Genomic DNA, 23857 nt, shown 5'->3' with positions numbered 1-23857 from the left:
GTAGGGAAATGAAGACTTTCCTTGAAGTATAAAGAGTAACAATTTTCAGGAACCTTAACTACCTTATTTAACATCATTACCAAAGATGATATTGAGCAGAAGGGTGCACAGCTGGTCTCCAGGATGACAGCTAATATTAAACTCCTCTGGGTAGCAAAAAGGCTAAACCAATGGTTCTAGACTCTCAGGAGGTCTGGGAGTGGACAGAATAGTGGCATATGAGTTTCATGATGGCAAAGTGCAACATAATAATTTAGAAAAAATTTTAATCTAAATTGTATGGAATGAAGACTATTAGCTCTTCAGCTAGGACCCAGAAGAGAATTTTTTTCTAACAAACTCGGTCTGGTCAATCAAAAAGGTCAACTATATGAAAAAGGAAGAGAAGAAGGAGGACAAGAAAGGGGGAGGAAGAGACATTATACATATAATTATATACATATATATATTTACAAATATATGTGTGTACATATATGCATGTGTATATACACACACACACATATATATACAGAGAGATATATACATATACACATACATATAATATCATATATATGCAGAGAGAGAGAGAGAGAGACCAGTATTTGTTTAAAAGAACATGGTGTGTTCCTCAGAGGTGCTCTTTACAGTTCCCATCATTTAAACCTCGTGAAGCAATGTGATGTCATTTGAAGATTCCCAGAAGAGAATAAGGAAAAATGATAGGAAGAAAGAAGATGGATGGAGGGGACACAGGAAGATGATGGATTTTTCAACCTGAAAACACAAACATGGTCTTCCTGAAAAAAAGGCATGACCGGATAAACCATTAGGTTAGACTGAACCCCATTCGCCAAACACAGGGAGTTTCCATTGAACTTGAGCAAGGTAAGCGTGATTCATAGAAACATAAACTGAAAGATGTCAGATCGGAATTGGTGCAGGATTGCAGGCACTTGAATGCCAAGAGGGACTAAGTATTGCCCGGAGTGATACCTACCTAGAGGTTCATGAAGAAAAACTGGCATAAATTCCCTGAACTTTGTTCAGGATTGTTAAAGGAGTATGGGCAGGAAGACTAAAAATCAATTCCTCGAGCCCTTAACCCTGTTCCTACATTCTTGTTATTATAAGTAAATCATAAAGAAGTAAGTGATTTATTTTTTCTATTTTATTATAAGTACAACTTGATGTGGATCGATATGAGGCCAACTGAATGTTCCATTTCTGTGATACTCCATCACACCAGAACATCTTTTTTTTGCCTTTCTGATTTTATAAATATAAATTTCCTTTATAAGAGTGTAAACCCCTAGGGAAAAAAACAAAAGATATACTAAATCTCTGTTATGAGTTTCCTTTAAACCCATGTCAAAGGCGGTGGTAACCTAGCAACATCAGAGAAATGCGCTGACTTAAAAACCCAGCTGGCGTACTCATGTTTTTGTACTTGGAAGAAATTTTGTAATGGAAACATACTTTATGAAGTGATTCATCTGAAGGTAGTTCCTCTGATTTCAGCACTCCAAGTTTGTTCTGGCTTTGCTTGAGCCAGTGTGCACAGTGGTTGTAGCTGAATGTGAAGTGTGACAATGCTTTTCTTGCAGGTTTACCAGCATTAGTGGTGGCCACATCAGTAGGCTTCACCAGGACAAAAGGATATGGCACTGATCACTAGTAAGTCCGTCCACAGTGATAAATATTGTTTATAATTAAGTAAATCATCAAATATGCTTCATTAGTCTTGGCTGGCACTGCTGATGGCTTGCACTTTATCACTGAGTCATTTACAATGGTATAAGTCATATTACTGAGGAATGATGGAAGCGGCTTAAATGAACAAAAGTTAAACATTAAATGCTGCAGGACTATTCAGAATTCTTGTTTCAGTCTCCCATTTCTTTGTAAGGCCAGCGTCCTTAATTTCTAAAATATTTCAATATTTACTTTGCATGTTCAATCTCAGATACCTTTTTAAAGAACTGGATAAACCTTGACATGTTTACATTTTAGAATATGATTCTGACCTGAGCTTCTGATTTCACAGATGATAGTATGTACTGGTAGCCACCAAATTATGTCACGTTAGTTCAAGTTTTGTTGCTATGTTAGGGTAATGCATATTGAAACCTGTAGGTCAGGGAATCAATAGACTCCAAACTAGAAAATTCCTGGGCTATGGAAGAAATTAGAAGGGAGAAAAAGGGATGTGGCATCAGCCTACCCTAATCAGAGCTGGAATACTTATAACATTCTATGAGAGAATTTATAAGCCAAGACTACCTTTAATATTTCAAATGTAAAACAATGCACTTTCATATTTTACTTCATCTGCTCTTTCAAGTTGAGGAGACAGTAGAGAAATGAGGAAAGAGATGTGCATCTTATTAGAGGCATATGTCTTAAAGGGAGATGTCCTGTTTAACTGTGCTCAGGTTTGAGATAGGGATCGTTGCTAATGAGGCCCTCCGGTGGGTACATCCAACTGGAGAGTGTGCCAAAAGACACCACTTCACCTGCCACCCGAAAGAAACCTCCAAAGAATTGCAAGAACTCATGTCATCAGAGCACTTGCTTTTCTTATGCAATCTACAGTACGGAAAAACTCCCTGGTAGCATATGCTGTAGAGCAATCCTAGCACAGCACCATTACCTTTAAGCTATTGCTTTTCACAGTAGCATGCCTCTTTTTGAAAGGCACCATGTTGGGGAGATGGAAAGAAGGATTATAGATGGCACAGTTCCAACTTTCAAGGAGTGTATGATTAACAATGAATGCAATACGATGAGGAATGTATCAGTTTGAAGATGAATTTACACAAAAATGCAGTAGAAATTGAGTGGCAGTCTCAGAGACACCAAACTGAAGTGTTCTATCAGACTAAGGGCTTTTTCTCCAGGTATTTTATTTTTAAAATAGATATTAAATTGTCGACCTCAAAGTGGGAAAGTACACTTTTATCTATCCGCTGCTATGGCCAAGGAGCAATAACTAGATGCAGACTTTGAATCCACACACACACGCACACACACACGCACTGATTTACATAGTAACATTCACCTTATTAACAGTATATAATTCTGTGGGTTTTAACAAATGCGTAAATCATGTAACCACCACCACAGCCAATATAGAAAAGTTCTTAGAAGAGAGAGAGAGAGAACAGTTATTGTTAATTGTTGATTGTTGGTCATTTTGGAGGCAGTCTGCTGATTCTGAGGACTGAGAAATAATACGGAAAGGCTCAGAGGTCAAAGACAAGTGTGTGAAATGGTGGGCATGACTCTGCATCAAGAGGACCTCTTGACAGACCTCTGCTATGAGAGAATGAGTGTTTTTACCTAAGTGGTTACCATGTCTCTATCAATGCAAACCTGCATCTCTTGGTGAATCTAGTAATTGAAACAAACACAGCTGTATTTATTTTTATTCAAAAGCTTATCTTCAGTGATTTTTTTAGTAGTCTAGGAAAAAGTAAAATTAGAAGGAAAAAAAAGCATGCAAAATGCAGATTATCCGTTCTTTGCAATGATGGCTTTTAAACCAATGTCTCCCACTATCTCAATGGCCTCAAAGAAGAATAGGTAAATGACACATATAAGACTCTAAATTCTTGCTTCAAAGTATATTTGAAAAATTCCATAATGGATGTAAAGCAGCATTTTACAAAACTTAATCATCACCTTTGTACTGAAAGTCAGTATAAAAATCTCACTGCAAGAGTAATTTGTCTAAAATGTTTTAACTGCCCGACAGTAAGACCTTATAATCAAAGCGTCTTTTCTGTGAGAGGTATATAGTATTTCTTACTCACTAAATGCACTAATTTTAGCTTTTTTCCACACCTTCTGTGCTATTTTTTTTAAAACTACAAACCTTTGAAATATGCCAAAATTCCAAGTTATTTGTATCACATTATAGTGGTTTAACCCTTATCACTAATTTTTGTTAGTTTTTATCTGATGTTATTTTCAGCTGCTGGCTCTCCCTTGAAGGAGGACTGCTCTACGCTTTTGTGGGACCCGCAGCTGCTGTTGTCCTGGTAAACACCGAAATCAACTTAGTTTGTTTTCTTAGCAAAGGAAGGCTACCTCGTTTCCATTAGAGAGACACTTCCATATTGTGTAGAAATTTTAAAGTTCAATGAATCTTTGCTTAAATTTGAATGTTGACTGCTATTCAGTCCCTTATTATGCTAAAATATTGTTATTTTGAAGGCTGAAGAATATTAAACATGGGAGTGTGGGATTTCTCTTACAGGAATTTCACATTTGTGACGAAGTTTAAGTTTCGGTAAATTCCTCCTCATTAATGTATAGAATTTCATCATTATTATTTCAGCTTCACACTACTCTGTATGAGCTACATAGTTATTAAGATCTCTTAATAATAACTGTGGCTGATACCAAATAGCAACAAGAAAATATATGTTCGTGGGTCAAAGTTTCTCAGTCTCCGTGCTGCAGACATTTTGAGCTGGACATTTCTTTGTTGTGAGGCTGTCCTGTGTATTGATCAGCACTCCTGGCATCTACCTACTAAATACCAGTAATACCCTTCAGTTGTTAACAATCAGAAAATGTCTCCAGACATTTCTCAATGTTCTCTGGGGGCAAAAATCTACCCCCCCCCGCCCCGGCCCCAGTTGAGAACCCCTGCCATATGTTTACAAATTTTTCTTTTCTGAATCAGAAAATAATTCCTTTACATGTTTGTTTTTAAGAACATGAAAATTTCCCACTAATCTGCCTTTCTTTCTCTCTCTCTGAATTTATTGATTACAAATCTTTCTTGCCTAATAAATCTTTGAAAAATGTTAGAGAGAAAAGAAACAATCTGAATTAAATACAAAGATCCATTTCGCTGTACAATTAGATTTCTAATTGAAAAGTTACCCTTTGGTTTCTTGAACGATTCATTCAATAAATTGGAAGCTAGCGATATCTTTCTTAATAACTCTGCGTGACTTTTCTTCCTGTAAAGCTTGTTCTTCCGCCTCTAAATTATAACAGAGAGCAGGAACTGTTTGTGATTCACAAGAAAAAGAAAATCTAGGCATGAGGGTTAGAAGAGCATAGGGAAAATGAAACTACTGCACACATTTTTGTCTGCTGCATTAAATTTTTATTTAATCAATTGAATTATTTCCCTAGGCTACTAGGTTAACATACCTATAACCCTAAAATGAAGAAACAAAAAGTATGTGTATAGTTGAAAGATAAAAGATCTTTGGAGTGGTGATGAATTCCCTCATGATTAAATTGTAGATTAATAGAATCCATGGAATACAGTTTGTTTGTTTTAGTTCAAATAATAGACGTACAAAGATGAGTAACCCTTTCTCTTGATCAAGTGGTATCTTGTAAGGAAGCTATGAAGAGTGACACCTAAGTCCTTACCTAACGGGTGCTTTGGATCTTCCTTACACCAGTAATTCAGCAGATTTCGACTTTATGTTCCATCTGCCCAAAGCATATTGGAGAAGTGGAAGTTTCTTTTTTTATTAACTGGTCATCCTCCTTCATTTAAAACAGAAGTTTTGTGAACTGCTAGTTTCAGTGTAAAGCCTTCACCATTTACATTGGGGGTCGCACCAAGATTCTTTTGACCATGGAGGGTGAGGGGCAGGAAGGCAAAAAGGAGAAAATATTTTTCCTTGATTATCTATCTTGGTTCCAGCATTGTACTGGATTCCTTTATCAAGAAGCACTGGTAGGTTAGTGAACGGGGAGCTCTTAGAATAAAGCTGCTACATATAGACCACAGTGGGGCTTCCCTTTTGGTCCAGTGCTAAAGAATCCACCTTACAATGCAGGGGACGTGGGTTCGATCCCTGGTCAGGGAGCTAAGATTCCACATGCCGCGGGGCAACTAAGCCCGTGTGCCACAGCTACTGAGCTCTCGCACCTCAACAAGAGAGCCCACGTGCCACAACTACAGAGCCCACGCAACCTGGAGCCTGCGTGCCACAACTAGAGAGAGAAAACTTGCACGCGGCAACGAAAGATTCTGCATGCCTCGTGGAAGATCCCATAAGATCCTGCATGCCGCAACTAAGACCCGACGCAGCCAAAAATAAATTAAATAAATAAATAAATAATAAATAAATAAATCTTTAAAGAAAAATAGACCACAGCAATCTCCACAGCTTTTTACAATTTGACTTGAGAAAGAAAAATATGTGTGATTTCATTTCAGCTGTATTATGCAAAAGACCTTTTGAGTGGATGAGAGAGTCTTAGAAAACGCTGAGAAGTGTTCAGTAGCGCACATTGTAAAAATTAGTGTTAGTGTACATCTTAAAGGATGCTGCTGAGTTGAATAGGCTTTCTCCTTTGTCTAGAAAAGCATGGTGCATTAAAATGCTCCCTACCTCATGGGAGAAATAGCTGCACACTGTGCAGAATTGAGGCGTTCTGTTCTCCCAGCTGGGAGCAACGACAAATCCTTAGCACCTTTGGATGCCAGGGCTCACCCTAGCCACACACTGTGAGACAAAATCTTTTGATTCCCAGGCATAGGGTAAAGCTCATTAACCAATTCAAGGATGACTCAGAGAGAAGAACACCAGCTTGGCATAGTATGGCAATTTAAAAGTTTGGCAGTTGAATGTTAATTTCCCCAGTGTAAGCTGCAAAGCATAGAAATTAAATGTGCTTAATGCACTTTAAAACATTAAGGTCACACACGTTTCCAACTCATGAGAATCCTTTAAGAGACAGACACTAACACCACTGTTAAAGTGTCCCATTTTCCTTTACACACTTGTAAAATATTTGAGAAGTGCTTCCTATCACTACCATTGTGAGTATATAATTCTGCCGAGGTTGTGAATGGATAAAAGTGGGTTTTCAGGAAAAATCAGGGACCTGATCCCCTTCAATATCATTGAAAGGCCAACCTTTGTTTCTATTTGACAGGTCAACATGGTGATTGGCATTTTGGTATTTAATAAACTTGTTTCAAGAGATGGGATCCTAGATAGAAAGCTGAAACACAGAGCCGGGTAAGCTGCAACTGGTGGATTTCGAAGGGTCTTTACCAGTGCGTCCCATACTCCAATCCCAGGTCACTGACTGCATTTGACCGGGCCTTGAATTTTGTTCTTGACAAACTGGTGTGTATGGTAGATTCTGTCATTCAAGTTTCCAATGGGCTATTCCTAAAGAGATGTGACCAAAATCTGAAAATAATTTTAAAAACCATTAAGAAAATCTGGATTTGTTTGTGCATATTGCCTCTTTGTAAGATAAGATTAAATATTAAGGCTAGCCTTGAAATTCTTGTCCTTGGGTGTGTGTTTCCAAAGACCTCCTAGTTTTAGTCACAAAGGACAGTCGGGTAGATTGAACATAATTTCAGTATGGGACACAAGAGAATCAGGACAAGCAAACCTTAGGAGGGCAAAATATTACATTTTCTTTGATTCATTGTATATATCAGAAAAAGTCTTCACTTGAAATAATCACTTCTGAAACACTATTCTTATCATATGTATTCATTTTTATGACATGTCCACTATAACTTGCTGCAAAGTTACTCATAATTGTCACTTGCACATTTTAACCACTTATAAAATTTTGAAAATCATGTCCTTTAACTTTACTGTCATTGTAATATCACCATATCTAATGACTTAATAACATTTCATGAGCAGGTTGATAGCAGCTTTTTAAGGTTATATTGTTAGCTCGCATAAATTTGTAAAAACTTGAATGAAATATTAATGCCTTTGAATTTCCCTTTGTATCATTTTTTTATAAAAAGTTTATAGCTTTCTCCTTTCTGTTTGTACTTTCATTCAAAATTTAACCCTTAATTGTTCTCATTTCTTTAATAATTTATGTATTCTTTAATAGGCATAGTATTTTATCACTGACTGGTGGGAATTTCAAGTCCTTTGTGTATTTATAATCTATGTTATGACTTATAAGACAATATAGTCCAGGCATTTTTTTTCTAGTAAAAGACTAGGTTTAATGGCTTTCAGTATAAAGTTGGATATCATTCATATCAAGCATTAGAACTTGCAGTGATGAATAAAAACATCATTGAAGGCTCCTTTCTGAGGGGGAAATCACTTCCTATCTAGAGACTGTCTTCACTTCAGATAAATCTCTAAAGCAACTTGAAGTAGGCAGACTTGAACTTGTACAGACACTGAGCTTTCTATACCATGTGAACTTGAAACTATTACTCATTAGTCGGACGTATGGTTAGAATTGGAGCAATAGCTACTTCAGTTATTTCTTGCCTAGATTAATCATGTTAGAATAAATTGTTCATATTGGGTACTGGATATAGAAACGCAGTTCTGCCACTAGTGACTTGTATAATTATTGTTTTTAATTGGGGGGTGGAGTGGGTTAGTGGTTAGGATAAAGCTTTAAAATAAAAGAGGAAGCCATGCTCGGTATTTAGCTCTGCAGTTTCCTAGCTGTGTGTGGGGATAATAACTCTCGCCTCATAATGAGTCTATGAAATACAATGTGTATAAAACTTTCATTAGAATTTCTAGCAAATAGCAAGCACTCACTCAGCAGTTGGTGGCTATTGTTATGATGGGTGAAATGAAGAAACCGAGCTGCACAGCTTGCTTGCAAAGGACCCTGAACTTCTGTCAATCAAGCATCCAGCATTCCACCATTCATGACACTGAAGTCAGAAAAAGAGATGAGATTATCAGAATGAGCTTAATGCTAAGGATTTATTAAACCCAGTCAGAATTTTTTTCTCATTTGATTATTTTATATGTAACATCTAGTTCGATTCACATAGCTCTTTGGAAGAGATAATATAGGTTTAGGAGAAATGACAACATTGTCATATTATGAATTTAGAAATTATCCATTTCAATCTACATAATAATTTTTAAACCTTTCTTTCTAAAAATATCATTAGAAGTTATACCTGTTTTACTGGAAAAACTGAGTCAAACAGTTTTTTGTTTGTTTTTTTTCTCTGGTACAAAGGTCACTGCTGGAGAAATAGAGATGATGTTAATACAAGTTGTAGAAGCAGAATGCTGCTTACTGTCCAAAGCAGAAAAAGACTATTAACAAAGTAATGACTCTAGGCTTAAACTTTTTTTCTATAGTAGAAAATCTTATTTTAGCTTAAAGATTGAAATTTGCTCTCTATTCCACAGTGTGATTGAATGTCTTTTTTTAGAAGATATGAGTATTTGCAGCTAATTTTTAGTTCACAGAGAAGCAGTGGGACCAGTGATAAAGACTTCAGTGAAGAACAAATAATCAGAATTATCTAAAGAAACATTGGGCAGGAAGCTAATTGATTAACTTAACAATTGATCTCCCTAATTGTAAATATTGACCATTTCAGGTTGTTTGTATATATATATATTATATATATATATATATAAAATATATATATATAATATATATATAAATATATAAAACAAGTTTTCTTTTGATACATTATTATTTATTTACAATCAAATATGGTACCAAGATGTTCCTCCTCCCATTTTATCTACTTCTTCTATCTATTCCCTTTCTTCTTTTTATCATCAATTATTAGAAACTGCCAGGCATATAGTTTATGCTCAATAAAGATTTATAAAGGAATGAGTGAATGAATATTTAAATAATGGTACAATAGTTTGACAAGTTTTGTAATACCCAAACTAGATTAACTTTTTCTAATACATAAGGTGTATTTACCAAGGGGGAATTTATTGCAAATATCAACACATATAAAATGATAGTTGGAAAGAATGAAAACAAGATACAATGACATATGTCTTTTTAGAACATCTCAAGTAAAATATTTTATTTTCTCTTTTTTTTTTTCTGCAACGGAACTTTCTCATCTACTATTTTAAAGTATATATTGTGGAGACCACTTGTCTAGGCATTCTCCTGGGAACAATTTCACACACACACCGGCCATTGGGGCATTCATGAACCAAACTGGGTAGAGTGTTATTACTTCTTATTTGGAAAAGTCTGGACACCTGTGTCTAGTACATATGCCCTAGGTTGAAACAGTAAAGTGAACGGTTTAGAATCATATTCTCCACCCCCATATCTAACTCTGAGAGCTTTGATTTTTCTCACGGGATCTACAGTTCAATTTACTTAATAGCTTTCAGATTTATCATCTCATCCAAGTGCAATTCAACAGTGAAGGCACCTCTTTGAAAGAAACCAGACTTTCTAAATTAGGAGCCCCTTATGACTTTCTCTGTTCTGCCATTTTTATTTTACACATAGTAATACAAGCCCACCACAATATTATTTTTTTGAAAAACCTACTGGGCAAACCTATATTTTAGACATAAGCATCACATGGGAATGGACAAGAGACCACAGAAAATTATTTTAAAGTGTTTTGAAATTTGATTCAAGTAATTCTTTTTGGTTTTTCCTAAAACTATAGGGTTCTAAAAATGAGTCATTTTCAAGGGACATTTTTCTAAAGAAAAATGTGTCAAGTTTTTCTACGTAGTGTGACTTTGCTTCTATGAGATAACAGATTGAATCTGAATTTACCTGCAATATCTTCTAGACTTGAATAGACCATTTAAAAGCTATTGGAGTCTATGACAAAAGGTGCAGAAAAAATATTTTGAACTTGGTGACTATGTTAAATGTGTTTTATTAAAGCAGAAAACTATCACTCTTTTTATTATCAACTAATATTTCATCAGATTTCATCAGCCCCTATATTCAGATCATCCTAAAATATAGACAGTACATTGATGCTATAAGAAATTTCCAAATATGAATATGTTGAGATAAAAGCTACATCTTCCACAAATGACTAAAAGCCTAAAATATATATCTCCCTATATTGGACTTCTGAGACACATGTGTACATTTCAGAAGGTTTTAATTGATATTACGTGTCTTCTGTAAGTGACATTGAAAATCTTTGAAGCTAGGAATCCTTACCTGTTTGATTATCAAGGGTCTGAATAAAGGGTTTTCACTGTATGTCTACACAAACACATGCTTTTGTTTAACTCAGTGTATTGGGCAACTTTGATCTGTAGACATAAGGGCCATTTATGGTGTAAATTATGGAAATATGCTTTGCATGTAACAAAGGCCCATATTATTAAGTGGTGAATGTTACAAAAATAATGTGTAGTGTAAATGCATCTTTAACACAACCGAGAGCGTTCTTCTTTGATAAATATACTTTTCTGCATGAAATCGTATTTAAAAGCTAACTTGCAGTGGCAACTTTTTTTTTGGTGACAATTCAATATTTTGTTCTTTTTGTGGGTGTTCTGTTTGTTTGCAGTCAGATGAGTGAGCCTCATAGCGGTTTGACGCTCAAATGTGCCAAGTGTGGAGTAGTTTCAACAACAGCTTTGTCAGCCACCACCGCCAGTAACGCCATGTTAGTCCCAATCATTTACATCTTCTTGTGACAAATCTTTTACCGTGCATGTGAGAAAATGCTACGATGGAAAAAAAAAATCATGTTTGCTAATATTAGAACTAAGAGCATACTTAAATATTTATAGTTTGCAACGGCTTTTGTAACGATTGTGGGATTGTTTATCAAAAAATAAATAAAACTATCAAATGTTATCTGCTTTGTGGTTTCCAAGTTAATGTCTTGGTGCCACCTACAAGAATGCTTTGTTGAACTGGGGTTTGGTTATCTCCTGGGGCATACGTACGTGCAGCTACGTAATGTCGCTTCCTCTGTGTTCCAACAGGGCGTCTCTGTGGAGCTCCTGTGTGGTGTTGCCCCTTCTGGCTCTGACGTGGATGTCTGCAGTTCTGGCCATGACAGACAAACGCTCCATCTTGTTTCAAATACTTTTTGCTGTGTTTGATTCATTGCAAGGCTTTGTGATTGTCATGGTCCACTGCATTCTCCGGAGAGAGGTGAGAAAGATCATTCTGCAAGAGAGAAGAATAATACCTAGAAGAGTATTTTCCATGTTAACAAATAGGATCTTTTCTTTTAATAACTTGGTCTTCAGGTTAAAGCTGGTCTCCTCTAAAGACAATCGTTTGGGAGTCAACGCTAAAGAGAAATGCTAAGGCAAAGTTCAAGGGGGCTCCTTGGGCTCTGAAAGTGACAGATTAAAACAGATGGGGTGATGCAAGGGAAAACGCAACCAGAGGTGCCATAGCCAGGGACAGTGGGTTCAAGTGAGGCTATGATGCAATCATAGGTGTAGATAAGAGGGTGGGCGGTGTACCTAAAATGTAATTGCGATGGTATTTCTTAAGCCTGTTCCTTAGCTCATGCTTCTACACACAGCATAAACCCATTCCTCATACCTGACAGACTTTGTTTTACAAAGAAAATGTTGAAGATGAACGAGGGGTTCTTTTGTCTCTGTACTAAGGTACGGTTAAGGTTACTCAAAGGGGATGATTTTCATATGGATGTCAATGCTCAGAAAATACAAAAAATGGACACAGTGGAGCGTGATTGGGCAGTAATTGTCCCCAAGGACTGTAGGTCTATAATCACAGCGTTTCTCCAGGTCCTGGTGAGCTTTGTTGGCAGCAGTGAAGGAAAGAAGTCATCCTTCATGAGACACTAACCTGCACCAAATCCATCAAGATCAGTTCAGACTTGAGTTCAGACTTGAGTTGTTTAGGGATAAAATATTGTTTTCCAACTGGTGCAACAATTATTCCGAGCGCTTGCAAGCACCAATACAGTGTTTACAAGGTTTATGAATCATTTGAGCATTTACTCTGGGGACGGTGGTGACTAAAACACACAGTGACACAGTGCCATGCTAGTAATTTTGAGAAGATGGTCTCCACTGTCATTTTGCATTATCTAGCATGTTTGAGAACTTTATTATGATGTGCACATTGCAAAAAGACACATGCGCATCTGAGTACACATCCTATAGCTTTCACAGTTATGAGTGAAGGTAAGTAAAGGTTTTTACCTCATTTACCAGATGAGGAGAACAGTATTTCTGAGCTACTTTAGTATAATACAGATGTCAGCAATAAACCCACATGTGTATTCCAAGAACATCGTATGATGAAAAACAATGAAAACAGAAGAATGATTTCACATTGCAAGGGGAAGGAGGGATTTCATCATTTAAAAAATCTGATCTAGGTCTTCATTACCAAGACATCACAAATTTCTACCTAGAATATCAGCATTAAAAATCTTCTAAGTGTTGATTTTTTTATAGACCAAAGTTGCTTAAAAGTTAAAAAAGAAATTGAGCTATGTTATTCTCCAACCATAACTATCCTGAGAGTCTTCTGTGTTAATGTTATGTCTAATATGTTAATGTTATGTCTAATATGTTTATGTAACAAAATTGTTCAAAGTGTGTAGACACATGGTACATTTTTGATTGACGATTAAGGATGAATAGTGTGGGCTGAAAGCAAGATCCATGATTTATCTGCATGAGATTTTCAGAAGATATTAATACTTTAGGTGTTAAAGAGGAAAAAAATGTCCCAACTCTAAATAAGCCTCTCTTTTTCTTCAGAAATAAGCTCTCTAAAAAGCCTTGGGCTATGATCAAAATATTCAGGTTTTAAAGTGACAGATACTTTGTTGGCTGATTATCAAAGTTGTGCTGCTTACATGAAGAAAAATATTTGGCACAAAAATTCAATTCCATCAGAACTTTCCCATACTTGCTAATTGGACTAATAATTATCAAAAACATGATTTAAGGGTAATTAAATCATATAATAAATGCTTCTGTTAAATAGGTGTCTGTAAATATATATTTTCAGTATTAATTGGGAATAAGACTATGGATATTGGCCCTGTTATTATTGCATTTTCAATGATTAGTTCAAATTGAATAATTTTATAGTTGATAAATTAATAGCAGAGTGTCATGTCTCTCATTCCAACACTGAAATGGAAACTTGCATATCTAGTATTTTTTCATTGACCCTTAAAAATACCCTGTAACAGTGCTATAAATACACAGAGCAGATTTCAGTTATAGGCAAGTCTCTTTCAGAATTCCTCAGTGGAAATTGTTACTGAAAAACCAAAAGAACCCTGTTTAAATTTTTCAAATCCCAAAGACCACATCATAAAGATGTCTCACTGAATTCATAGAAATTCTTTCTGACCTTCTAAGTGTGTGTTGCCCGACACTAGCAATGGGTCTATCTCATATTACCTGTGATCACACTGCCCTAGCATTAACCACAGTTCAGGAGAATAAGGCATCTTTCCATATCCTTGCTATATCCTGTGAACAAACATCTCATAAAAATAGACTAAAGCAAATAGACTCAATAGCTACCTGTAACATATTGTATAATGACTCAAATCTAGTAATCTACTTGATAATCCCACAGGGGGATGCTAGGAATACAGTTTTATCTCTACTGCTTTCTTCACTTTAAAATATTTTCGTCACAATAATTCAAGATAATTTGTATGGACTTTTTCTTTCCTTCTTTCTTTTTTATTTGTTTAATATTTATGGTGTTCTTGCTGTATGCCAGCACCTAAGCTAAATGTTTACTTTTTTAATATTTATTTATTTATTTATTTGCCTGTGCCATGCAGCTTATGGGATCTTATTTTCCCAACCAGGGATTGAACCCAGGCCCTCGGCAGTGAACGCGCAGAGTCCTAACCACTAGACTGCCAAGGAATTCCCTGGTTTTTTTCTTTCTTAAAAGTATATAAGCAATGTAAGGAATATTTCCTTCAATTTAGAAAGGGACTGGGTACACATAAACATATTTCTGTTTCTGTGTATTTTTGATACATAATAACATAATATGGTTGTTTGTAGTCTTTAATGATTCATCCAATATGAATTCAAAAGGCTTTGAAAGCAACCTAAGTGTCCATCGACAGATGAATGGATAAAGAAGCTGTGGCACATATATGCAATGGAATATTACTCAGCCACAAAAAGAAACGAAATTGAGTTATTTATAGTGAGGTGGATGGACTTAAAAGTCTGTCGTACAGAGTGAAGGAAGTCAGAAAGAGAAAAACAAATACCATATGCTAACACATATACATGGAATCTAAAAAAAAAAAAAAAAGGTTCTGAGGAACCTAGCGACAGGACAGGAATAAAGATGCAGATGTAGAGAATGGACCTGAGGACACGGGGAGGGGGAAGGGTAAGCTGGGACGAAGTGAGAGAGTGGCATGGACATATATATACTACCAAATGTAAAATAGATAGCTAGTAGGAAGCAGCCACATAGCACAGGAAGATCAGCCCAGTGCTTTGTGACCACCTAGAGGGGTGGGATAGGGAGAGTGGGAGCGAGATGCAAGAGGTTGGGGATATGGGGATATATGTATACATTTAGCTGATTCACTTTGTTATACAGCAGAAACTAACATACCACTGTAAAGCAATTATACTCCAATAAAGATGTTAAAAAAAAAAGTCAAAGATAAAACAACAAAAAAAGGCTTTACCTATATTGACTTTTACAGTCTTCTGTGAAGCAAGTGGGTCTGCACAGAGGGGAAGAGAGCCTTGCAGTTTAAGGGGAAAAGAAATGAAATACTGTAACTGTGGCATTTTGAATGTGATGTGTGTGGGGCTTCATCCATTTTAAAAGTGGCTTTGCTTTCAGTGGATCGAATTAGAAAACCTAAATTATTTCAAGTCAGGAGCGGAAGGAGAAAGGATCACCCTACTACCATTTCAACTCAATTCTATTTCACTTTTCTAAAAAAGGAAATTGATTCTTTGACTAACAGTTTGTTGTGACCTCCAGAGCTGATATCTTAAGATTTCAGTTTCATAAAATGTTTATTCTTGAAGTACAGGGTCTTCTTCTGAAGCCCCTTTCTCTTTTGAATTGCTTTAGCAGATGTCACTGACAGAAGTGAAAACACCAAGAGGGAATAAGAATATTTTTAAAAATTAAACCATCTGATTTATCACAACACATTACTTTCAGCAACAAACCTAGATCTTGGAAACTAGTATGTGTCATATGTAATGAGACAGGATCTAACAGAACAAATATAGGTGCTTCCTTCATTTAGCCATCATTTCTTGAGAAGAATTCATTTGCAGCAGTCACATAGCAACATAGCCACTATTTACTATTCTCCACATTGCTATGAAAATTCTAACTGCACAAGAGTTATGAAAGCTTTGAAATAGTTCCTGTTGCTAAGAAACCACTTTCCTGGTGCCTGTACATTCTTCTCATCTCTCCTGTCTCTGGCTGTGCCTGGCTCTAAGACAGTCGGACAGCTTGATGTCAGAGGGATAAAATAACAAGATGGTAGTACAAAATAAGCTACAATAAAACCCCTTCACTGAAAGGAAGGGAAAAAGGAAAGTACTTAAATGGATAATTTTGTTGTATCGGTATGTGAGGATCCTAGGACTGCTCTGTACATCAGTAAAAGGGCCAAACTCATCTTTCTCTTTCCCCAGCACTGGCAGGAGAGCCAGGCTCCACCAGAGGAGGTCCCAGAAGTTTCATCCAAACCTGGGAAGTGATTTTGTAACAAATGTTTAAAATAAACATGAACAGTTTTTTCTTTCTTTCTGTTTCTCCCACTCCCTTCCACCATTTTTTTTTCTGTCAATGTCCCATTTTGTGTTATTGTTTTCATAAAAATACAGATAAACAAACTTATTTACAAACACATGACAGTGACCATATGAAGCAGACAAGCCTCCTTAGCTATCTCATCTAAAACCAATATTCTCCCCAAATCATTTTAAAAAATAAATGAGGCCAATAGTGGTGAAATAACTAGAGAGCAATTTGAAAAGAGGTCGTATTGCATATAAAAAAGTTCAGATGGGGAGTTAAATGTATCTCCCAGCTTGATCTACAGGGAATTTAAGTAGGACTCATGACCACGGAAGAAGGTACATTGTACAGCCCCCTGAAGAGCAGGGGTTTCAGTGGGTTTTGAAGATGGGGGAGTGGGTGATAGGAGACTTCAGAACTTAACGGGGTCCTGATTAAGAAAGTGAAAGTTTCAAGTGGAGGAAAATGGAGAGAGGGTCCCGGGCATACGACTTGCAAGAAATGAAGCCTGTGGTGAGTGATAGAGAGCTGACTCTCCTCTGAGACCACCTGGGGCACATGGGGGCATAAAACAAGTGGAGAGATTTTTTATTTTAGTGGCTCTGACTGAAGCACCAAGAGAAAGACAGAACTGACGACATTTAAGGGCACAGCATTAAGTGATGTTTTAGAGCTTTCTCCTTGGGGTGTGCAGCGGCCTTGATGAGAGGCCACAGTGTGTCGTGAAGAATAGATTTTAGAAAAATGAGTGAGTTGCCCAGGGTGGGGAGAGTTAGGGTTCTCATCCTTGCTCGGAGGGAAGTTGGGTTACAGGGAGAGCGAGGTGGGTTGCTAAGAGCTTTATCTTGGTCCGGCTGAATTGAAGCTTTCAAAAGAAATACATTTAAAGATTTTGTTTGTTTGTTTTGTTTTTAATAAGATAGAATGTGTGTCTGGAAGTGGGAGGATGGCTAAAGCTACCACAATGAAGCTGGATTTTAATCGGAACAGAGGGTAGGAAGCACAGAGAGTGCCTTTAAATAGGAGCGTGGACAGGACCCAAGGAAGGACCATATAAAGACCTCTATACTTTTCCCCAGAAATCACCAGCCTCCCTTCACTCAATAGTCATCTCACCTCTTAGGCAGGAAAATATAAGTCTTATATCTCACTCCAGATTAGGTTTTCCTGATTGGAGCATAGTTGCAATTATGTCATGGATATTTCTACCCATCTTACTCTGCATGCGTGGTTCTCCAACTCCATACAGGAGGTTAGCAAAAGCATGAAATCAGATTAGTACAATGGCGTCAGTGAACAAATTAAGACACAGAGAGCTCATGGCAGAGATTGGCAAACTCTGGCATGTCTGCCAGGTAGCATCCAGCCATGGCTTACTGTTACCCAAAATTCTTCAGAGTGCCTGGCTGCATGGAAGGGCAGATCTCACCTCTCTCTCTTTTCAGACCCCAGGGTCCCAGCTTGCACAGTGTTAAGCTGGTGACAGGAAGTTGAGTATGTTTGGAATAAAGTTTTAAAATTAATAAAAGAAATAAGAGGCCATGAGTTAAGTTTTTATTTTCTGCCTTGACGTGGATGGCGCGAGGCTCTGATGAAGTATCTTCAGTGAAGGCATGGGTGGAGGTGGCTGGTGTATAACTTCCCTTTCCTTCTTTTCTCTTCTGCATGCCGAAGAAATACTGTTACATTTTTTCAGATCACGTATGTGAAATGCTGTCTGGGGCAGCTTATGTGACCCCGAAATCTGATACAAAAAAGAGTAAAAGCTGTGACAATTTTGAGACTAAGTGAAAGATCCTTTAGGTGTTAGAGATTTCCGATAGAAAATCATTAGGACTGAAAGTTGGGACCGAAGACCATATTTTCCCTTCAACATATAGCAAATGACAAACCATTTTTGTTCATTTCCCTTGCTATCAGAGAGGTCAAATAATATTTTAATAGTGTGTAGTCATTCATGGTGCTTCTGTGAACTGGTATTAGACACATGAAATTGACAACACTCTTGTTCATTTAATGGTGGAATTATATGAAATGTCATGTAATTAAAAAGCCATTTGTACAGATGTGAATCAATAGAAACAATAGTCGATATTAGATTCAGAAAATAACCAGAACATTTAAGAAACTTCTCTCCTCCCAAGCTAACAATCTCAAAAAATTACAAGAATGTAACTTTATTTCTTTTCTTTGCTTAAAATGATCTTCTGGAATTGGGAATTCAGGAAGAAAAACTAGAGGTAAAGCTGTCTTCTTAAAAGGTGAAGCTTTGGGGTCTGTAGCTAAATACAGAGCCTGTTTCAAACAGTGCAGCTCTCTCCTGAAGCTTCCTCTAAATTTCAGCACTGCCAAGCAATGCTCCATGCTCTTCCCCAGCAATCTCTAAATCTGGCACCGGCTTTCACAGTGACATTGCCAGCTGTCTTTGGAGCGGGGACCAGCAGAGAAGCTCTCGCTGGCTGCTGCTGAGATGAACCAAATCACTGTCCCTAGGGGAGGGACAGGAGAGAGACACGCCCTGTGGACCTCTTTTAACTCTGGTCTCATCCAGGAATTTGTCCACAGGAAAAGGGTTGATAGCTTTTTCAGGAGATTTTAGAGCAGCCCCAGCAGGATCTGGTCAGGATAACTTTGGTGGTGCCTGGCAGGATCCTTTCAGAAGACAACCTGTTAGCTTATTGTGTTCACCTCACCTTATTTTTGGAGATGTTTCTTGCCACTCTTTTTTATTTCACAACATGATACCAGGTTTCCTTAAAGTCTCCTAAATATTCCAGGGCTATTCACATATGAATTCTTTGCTACACCCCCGATACTTTTTAACCCTCTGTCTGATGTCAAGGTGAAAGATCTATGGCAGAGTATTATAAAAAGAGGACATTTTGAAATCTAGATTTTAACTGTGCCAAAATTGGTATTAAATATTTAATTATTCTAGACGAGTTTGTTTAAAAATTGTATTTACTGGTCCTACATAAGTTTAAAACATGATTGATATTGGAAGAATTCAGGTATAATGATTTTAATATCTAAAAAGAAATTTTAAATTAAATTGGTACCTCAAATAAGTGACTCGTTCTCCACAGTCAGTCAGCTTAAGGAGCTTAAATAGTAAATATCTGAATCTTCTAACAGTTATTTTTCTTCAGTCTTAATCACAAGGCAAGAAAGACACCAAGACTATTATTGGCCAGTGTTGTAAATGCTACTTTTGACACAGAAAATTTTAATTTCAGCATGCAATAGCCAGATTGAGATTCTGTCTTTGTTTTTATGCTTTCTCCTTGTTCGGAATTAAGGTCCTTGTAGACTTGCTTTTTTAAAACTTCTAGTTGTTCTCCATAAGTACAATACACATTAGTTCACCAAAGATAAAAGTCTCTTTGTTTAGCTGGTAGAACATTCATTTAGTTATCAAAATGTTTTCAAATAGCTGCAGATGCATTTTCCAGGTACTGTCCTGCTTGAAACACCCTTTTCTGTGATAATAGTACACAGTACAAAATCTAGTCTAATCATGCTTCCCTGTCAGTGTTGGATAAATATTTAAGGCTAGTTCAGCTAGATTGCCTGAATGTATTTTTAAGATTTGTTTTTTTTTAATCAAACAGAGGAATTTCTCCTGCAAATCTTTCTGGAAGAAAGGAACAGAGGCACTAAAAGTGTCAGAGAATCCAACATTTAAATCATGGCATTTATATGACCAGTAAAATGACCTTGAATTTACTGCAGAGTTTTTACGCTTTTCTGTTTTATATTTCTTGTGACTAGCATTGACTGATTCATGGAGCTGACATCATTCTCCAGTATGGAAATGCCCTTAATCCATTGTCATATTTGGGAGTTTGGTAGTTTAAGGTATCGATTTTGTATGTGTGTGTTATGAAAAAGAGATTTCTTTTATATCTCCTTCAAGCAATCAGATAGTGGATTTTGAAGAGAAACTTACAGGAGTTGCTTTTCCGTATTTCATTGTCAGACAAAAATATCCTTGACAACTGCACTCTGAAGACCTGAAAATAGAGTGGCTGGTGAACAAGAATTAATGTTTCATTTTACCAAGGGCCACCTTTCCTATTTTATGGATGCTGGTGGTCAGAAGCAGATTTGAAACAAATTCATGTGACAAGCTCCTGGAAGGCAACGTTTCTAACATATTATTTATCTTCTTTTATAAAGTGTGTGCTTCTTTAACAGTTGCCTCGGGGCACAAACAGAAAATTGGCAAGTACCTATTTTTCTGACATTAGCTCTTAGAATTTTTTTTTCTGAAACAGATATACTTTCTTAGAGTTTTCCCCCAAATGCAAATTTCTGTGTAACAGAAACAGAGATCATCTGGCAAACAGGAGATGCATTATCCTAGTGTATAATGATCTTCTGATTATTAATTGTATACCTTTATGACTCACAGCTATGACTTCTTAATCTAAGAAGGATTCGTTTCTAAAGAGTCTAGTTTATCCATGCCATGTCTCCTCCAAGGGAGAAGCTGGATGAATTAGTTCCAAATATGCATCCAGTTCTTCAGGAAAAGATGATCAGACTAAATTTCACTGAGCCTGAACTTTTACTGATGTGTCTGAAAGAGGAAATAAGAAATTACCTCACCCGGTTGTATCAGACAACTCCTTGTTCTTTTTTTCCAGAAAGTTCCAGATTTAGAAATATTAGAATATACACACTACTATATATAAAATAGATGAACAACAAGGACCTACTGTATAGCACAGGGAACTCAATATCTTGTAATAACCTATAACAAAAGAATCTGAAAAAAGGATATATATATATATATATATATATATATATATATATATATATATATATATATATAAAACTGAATCACCCTGCTGTACACCTGAGACTAACACAGCATTGTAAGTTAACTATACTTCAATTAAAAAATGGTTAAAAAAAGAAATATTCGAATCAGAAAATGGGAGGGTCAGAGAATACGGAGCCCAGCCCCCGCTTAATTCACAGCCATAGTGGTTGCATCACCAGGATCAGAATCTGAGGGGAGAAATCCACCACGTGGGCAGAGGTCTCATGATGGAACTACAGCCAGGGCTCAGTGGTGGTAACTAAACTTCATGTCACTTTCCACATCTTGCCGTTTGGGAAACAGGCTGCTAATGAACTTTTGAAATGGGTGAGAGGAGCTGAAAATAGCCTAATAGGCTCAGGGTTTTTTATGGCCAATACATAAACTACGCGCATCTCACAACCAGTGACAAGATATTTTATATACATGCTTTGCAAAACTGGACATCATTATGTTTCCCTTGGTGGCCCCTACAATTGTGCTTCAGGAAAATAGAAGGAATGCCACATCATCTGTGCTTTGTTTGGTAACCCAATAAGACAGATTATAATAAACAAGGAGGGGAGTAAAAATAATGTGAAGTCAGAAAAGCCAGATACTAGTAAAGTGAACTTGCCATTGACTTGACTTATCGTGATGCCCACCGGCAAGCTCGTTAGGGGCCTAATGAGCCACAGGAGGTGGACGGACCAGCTGACACAGAGGTACCATGACGTCAGAGTAGCTGTCGGTTGATTTGTGTGTTTGTTATTCATCTATTCAGGTTTATCCACATGCTGTTTAACAAAGGATTTGACGTTCTTCAAATTTCCTTGTGATGTGTTTGTTCTTTGCTCAGAATCCAGTTGTGAATGTATATTAAGGAAGTTCGGCTTGGCTAAGTGGCCTTTTTTTTTTTCCACGAGAATCAACCAGAAACAGAGTAGTTTTTGTTATCTTTTTGTTTCATTGTGTGTGGGTGTTTTTGTTTTGTTTTGTTTTGTTTGCACATAAGGGCACATAGTACTTGAAGCAAGACAAGAAATGGTCTCCCCAATATGTGTTACATAAGACATAAAAGGAAAATCCCAGATCAACTTTGGTCGACAGATCATTGAGTCATCTCATTTTTCCCAGTGTTTAAAGCTGTTATGAAGATTATGCCATACCGAATAGTAAATCCTCCTTGAAAGACAGGCCTATTGTTTGTAGCAGTGGAAATAATCCTGCTGTCTGGCAAGAATGATTAGTATTGAGCCAGACACAGGCATCGGGACAGCTGAGGAGTTCCCAGCACCTCTCTCTACAGATGATGGCAAATGATGAATTTCCTGTGCATGGACCAAAGTCCAGGTGCACCAAGTAAACAAAACGGGCATTGGATCATAAAAACAGTGATAATGGTTTTCTCAGTCAATTGCCAATATAGACAGTATCTGGTCATTACCAAGAGAGAAGAAAATGAATGTTTGTCCTTTTTTCACAGGTTCAAGATGCATTTAGATGCCGATTGAGAAACTGTCAGGACCCAATCAATGCTGATTCTTCCAGTTCTTTTCCTAACGGGCATGCTCAAATCATGGTGAGCTTTTAATTCCCCTCTGAGTCTTCATTCAGTCATGATTTCTCAAGGGAATAAGCAAATATTCTTAGTCATAAAATAGTATCAAAATTCCGTTTTGAATGACTTTGACTGTAGTTCGGTCACAGGCTTGGAACTCTGATACCAGATGACGGTTCTGTCTGGACTGGTTAGGAGTCCTGGATCTGTTATTGGACCCTTGATGTGTTGAGTGTGGAGTTTCTGGGCAACACCGGGGGGTATGTTCATCCTCACACAGAGTTAGGGTTAACAGTGTGTCCATAGGATCATGTTTGTTTACAGATCAGAACAGGATGGTACCTGCACATCTGGTCTTAAAGCGAGACCTGAAGTGGTTCTCGCCTTGCTTCCCATTCAGATTCCTCAGAGGAGCTGCACTCCAGACCAAGGAAACCAGCATCCTGGGATAGAACCCAGGCATTGGTGGCTCCAGGGGGCAGCCCAAGACGAGAGCCACTGCCCTAAAGTATGAGGGGCAGACACACTCCCAGAAGAAGGCCAACCATTGTACATGAGCTCTGACTGTTGTTGGGATAAGGGGTACTTTACACATAACCACTTCCATATATTTTAGAAATGAAGTAAGGTTTAAACTGTGTCATTAACATCATGGCTTAAATAGAGTTTTCTTAGTAATATGCTTGAATTTTTATCGATGTGTTTGGATTAGGCAACACAAAAACAGTCTAAACGATATACTAGTAACTAAGACAGGAGAAGGAATAATTAATTCCTTATTAAAAACAAAGAGATAAATACTGATATCTTGAATCTAAGTACTGATTAAGATGGGCTAATTTGGGCTTCCCCGGTGGCACAGTGGTTGAGAGTCCGCCTGCCGATGCAGGGGACACGCGTTCGTGCCCCGGTCCGGGAAGATCCCACATGCCGCGGAGCAGCTGGGCCCGTGAGCCATGGCCGGTGAGCCTGCGCATCCGGAGCCTGTGCTCCGCAACGGAAGAGGCCACAACAGTGAGAGGCCCACGTACAGC

General features: G+C 37.3%; 1 protein-coding gene across 2 annotated transcripts in view; it reads left to right on the top strand.

Moving 5' to 3' along the window:
• The window catches only part of ADGRB3 (adhesion G protein-coupled receptor B3), an 800758-nt gene that overhangs the window by 744328 nt on the left and 32573 nt on the right, over positions 1-23857 (top strand). For both annotated transcript variants that reach the window (XM_007467820.1, XM_007467821.1), the window contains 6 exons: positions 1584-1653; positions 3953-4019; positions 6898-6983; positions 11249-11347; positions 11673-11844; positions 22749-22844. In XM_007467820.1, coding sequence (XP_007467882.1) covers positions 1584-1653; positions 3953-4019; positions 6898-6983; positions 11249-11347; positions 11673-11844; positions 22749-22844 — 590 coding nt within the window. The remainder of the gene's footprint in view (positions 1-1583; positions 1654-3952; positions 4020-6897; positions 6984-11248; positions 11348-11672; positions 11845-22748; positions 22845-23857) is intronic.

Source organism: Lipotes vexillifer, unplaced genomic scaffold (assembly GCF_000442215.2).
Source record: "Lipotes vexillifer unplaced genomic scaffold, Lipotes_vexillifer_v1.1 scaffold133, whole genome shotgun sequence".
Taxonomy (NCBI): Eukaryota; Metazoa; Chordata; class Mammalia; order Artiodactyla; family Lipotidae; genus Lipotes; species Lipotes vexillifer.
Note: the sequence above shows the minus strand (reverse complement) of the source record. Positions and strands in the feature narration are given on the sequence as shown.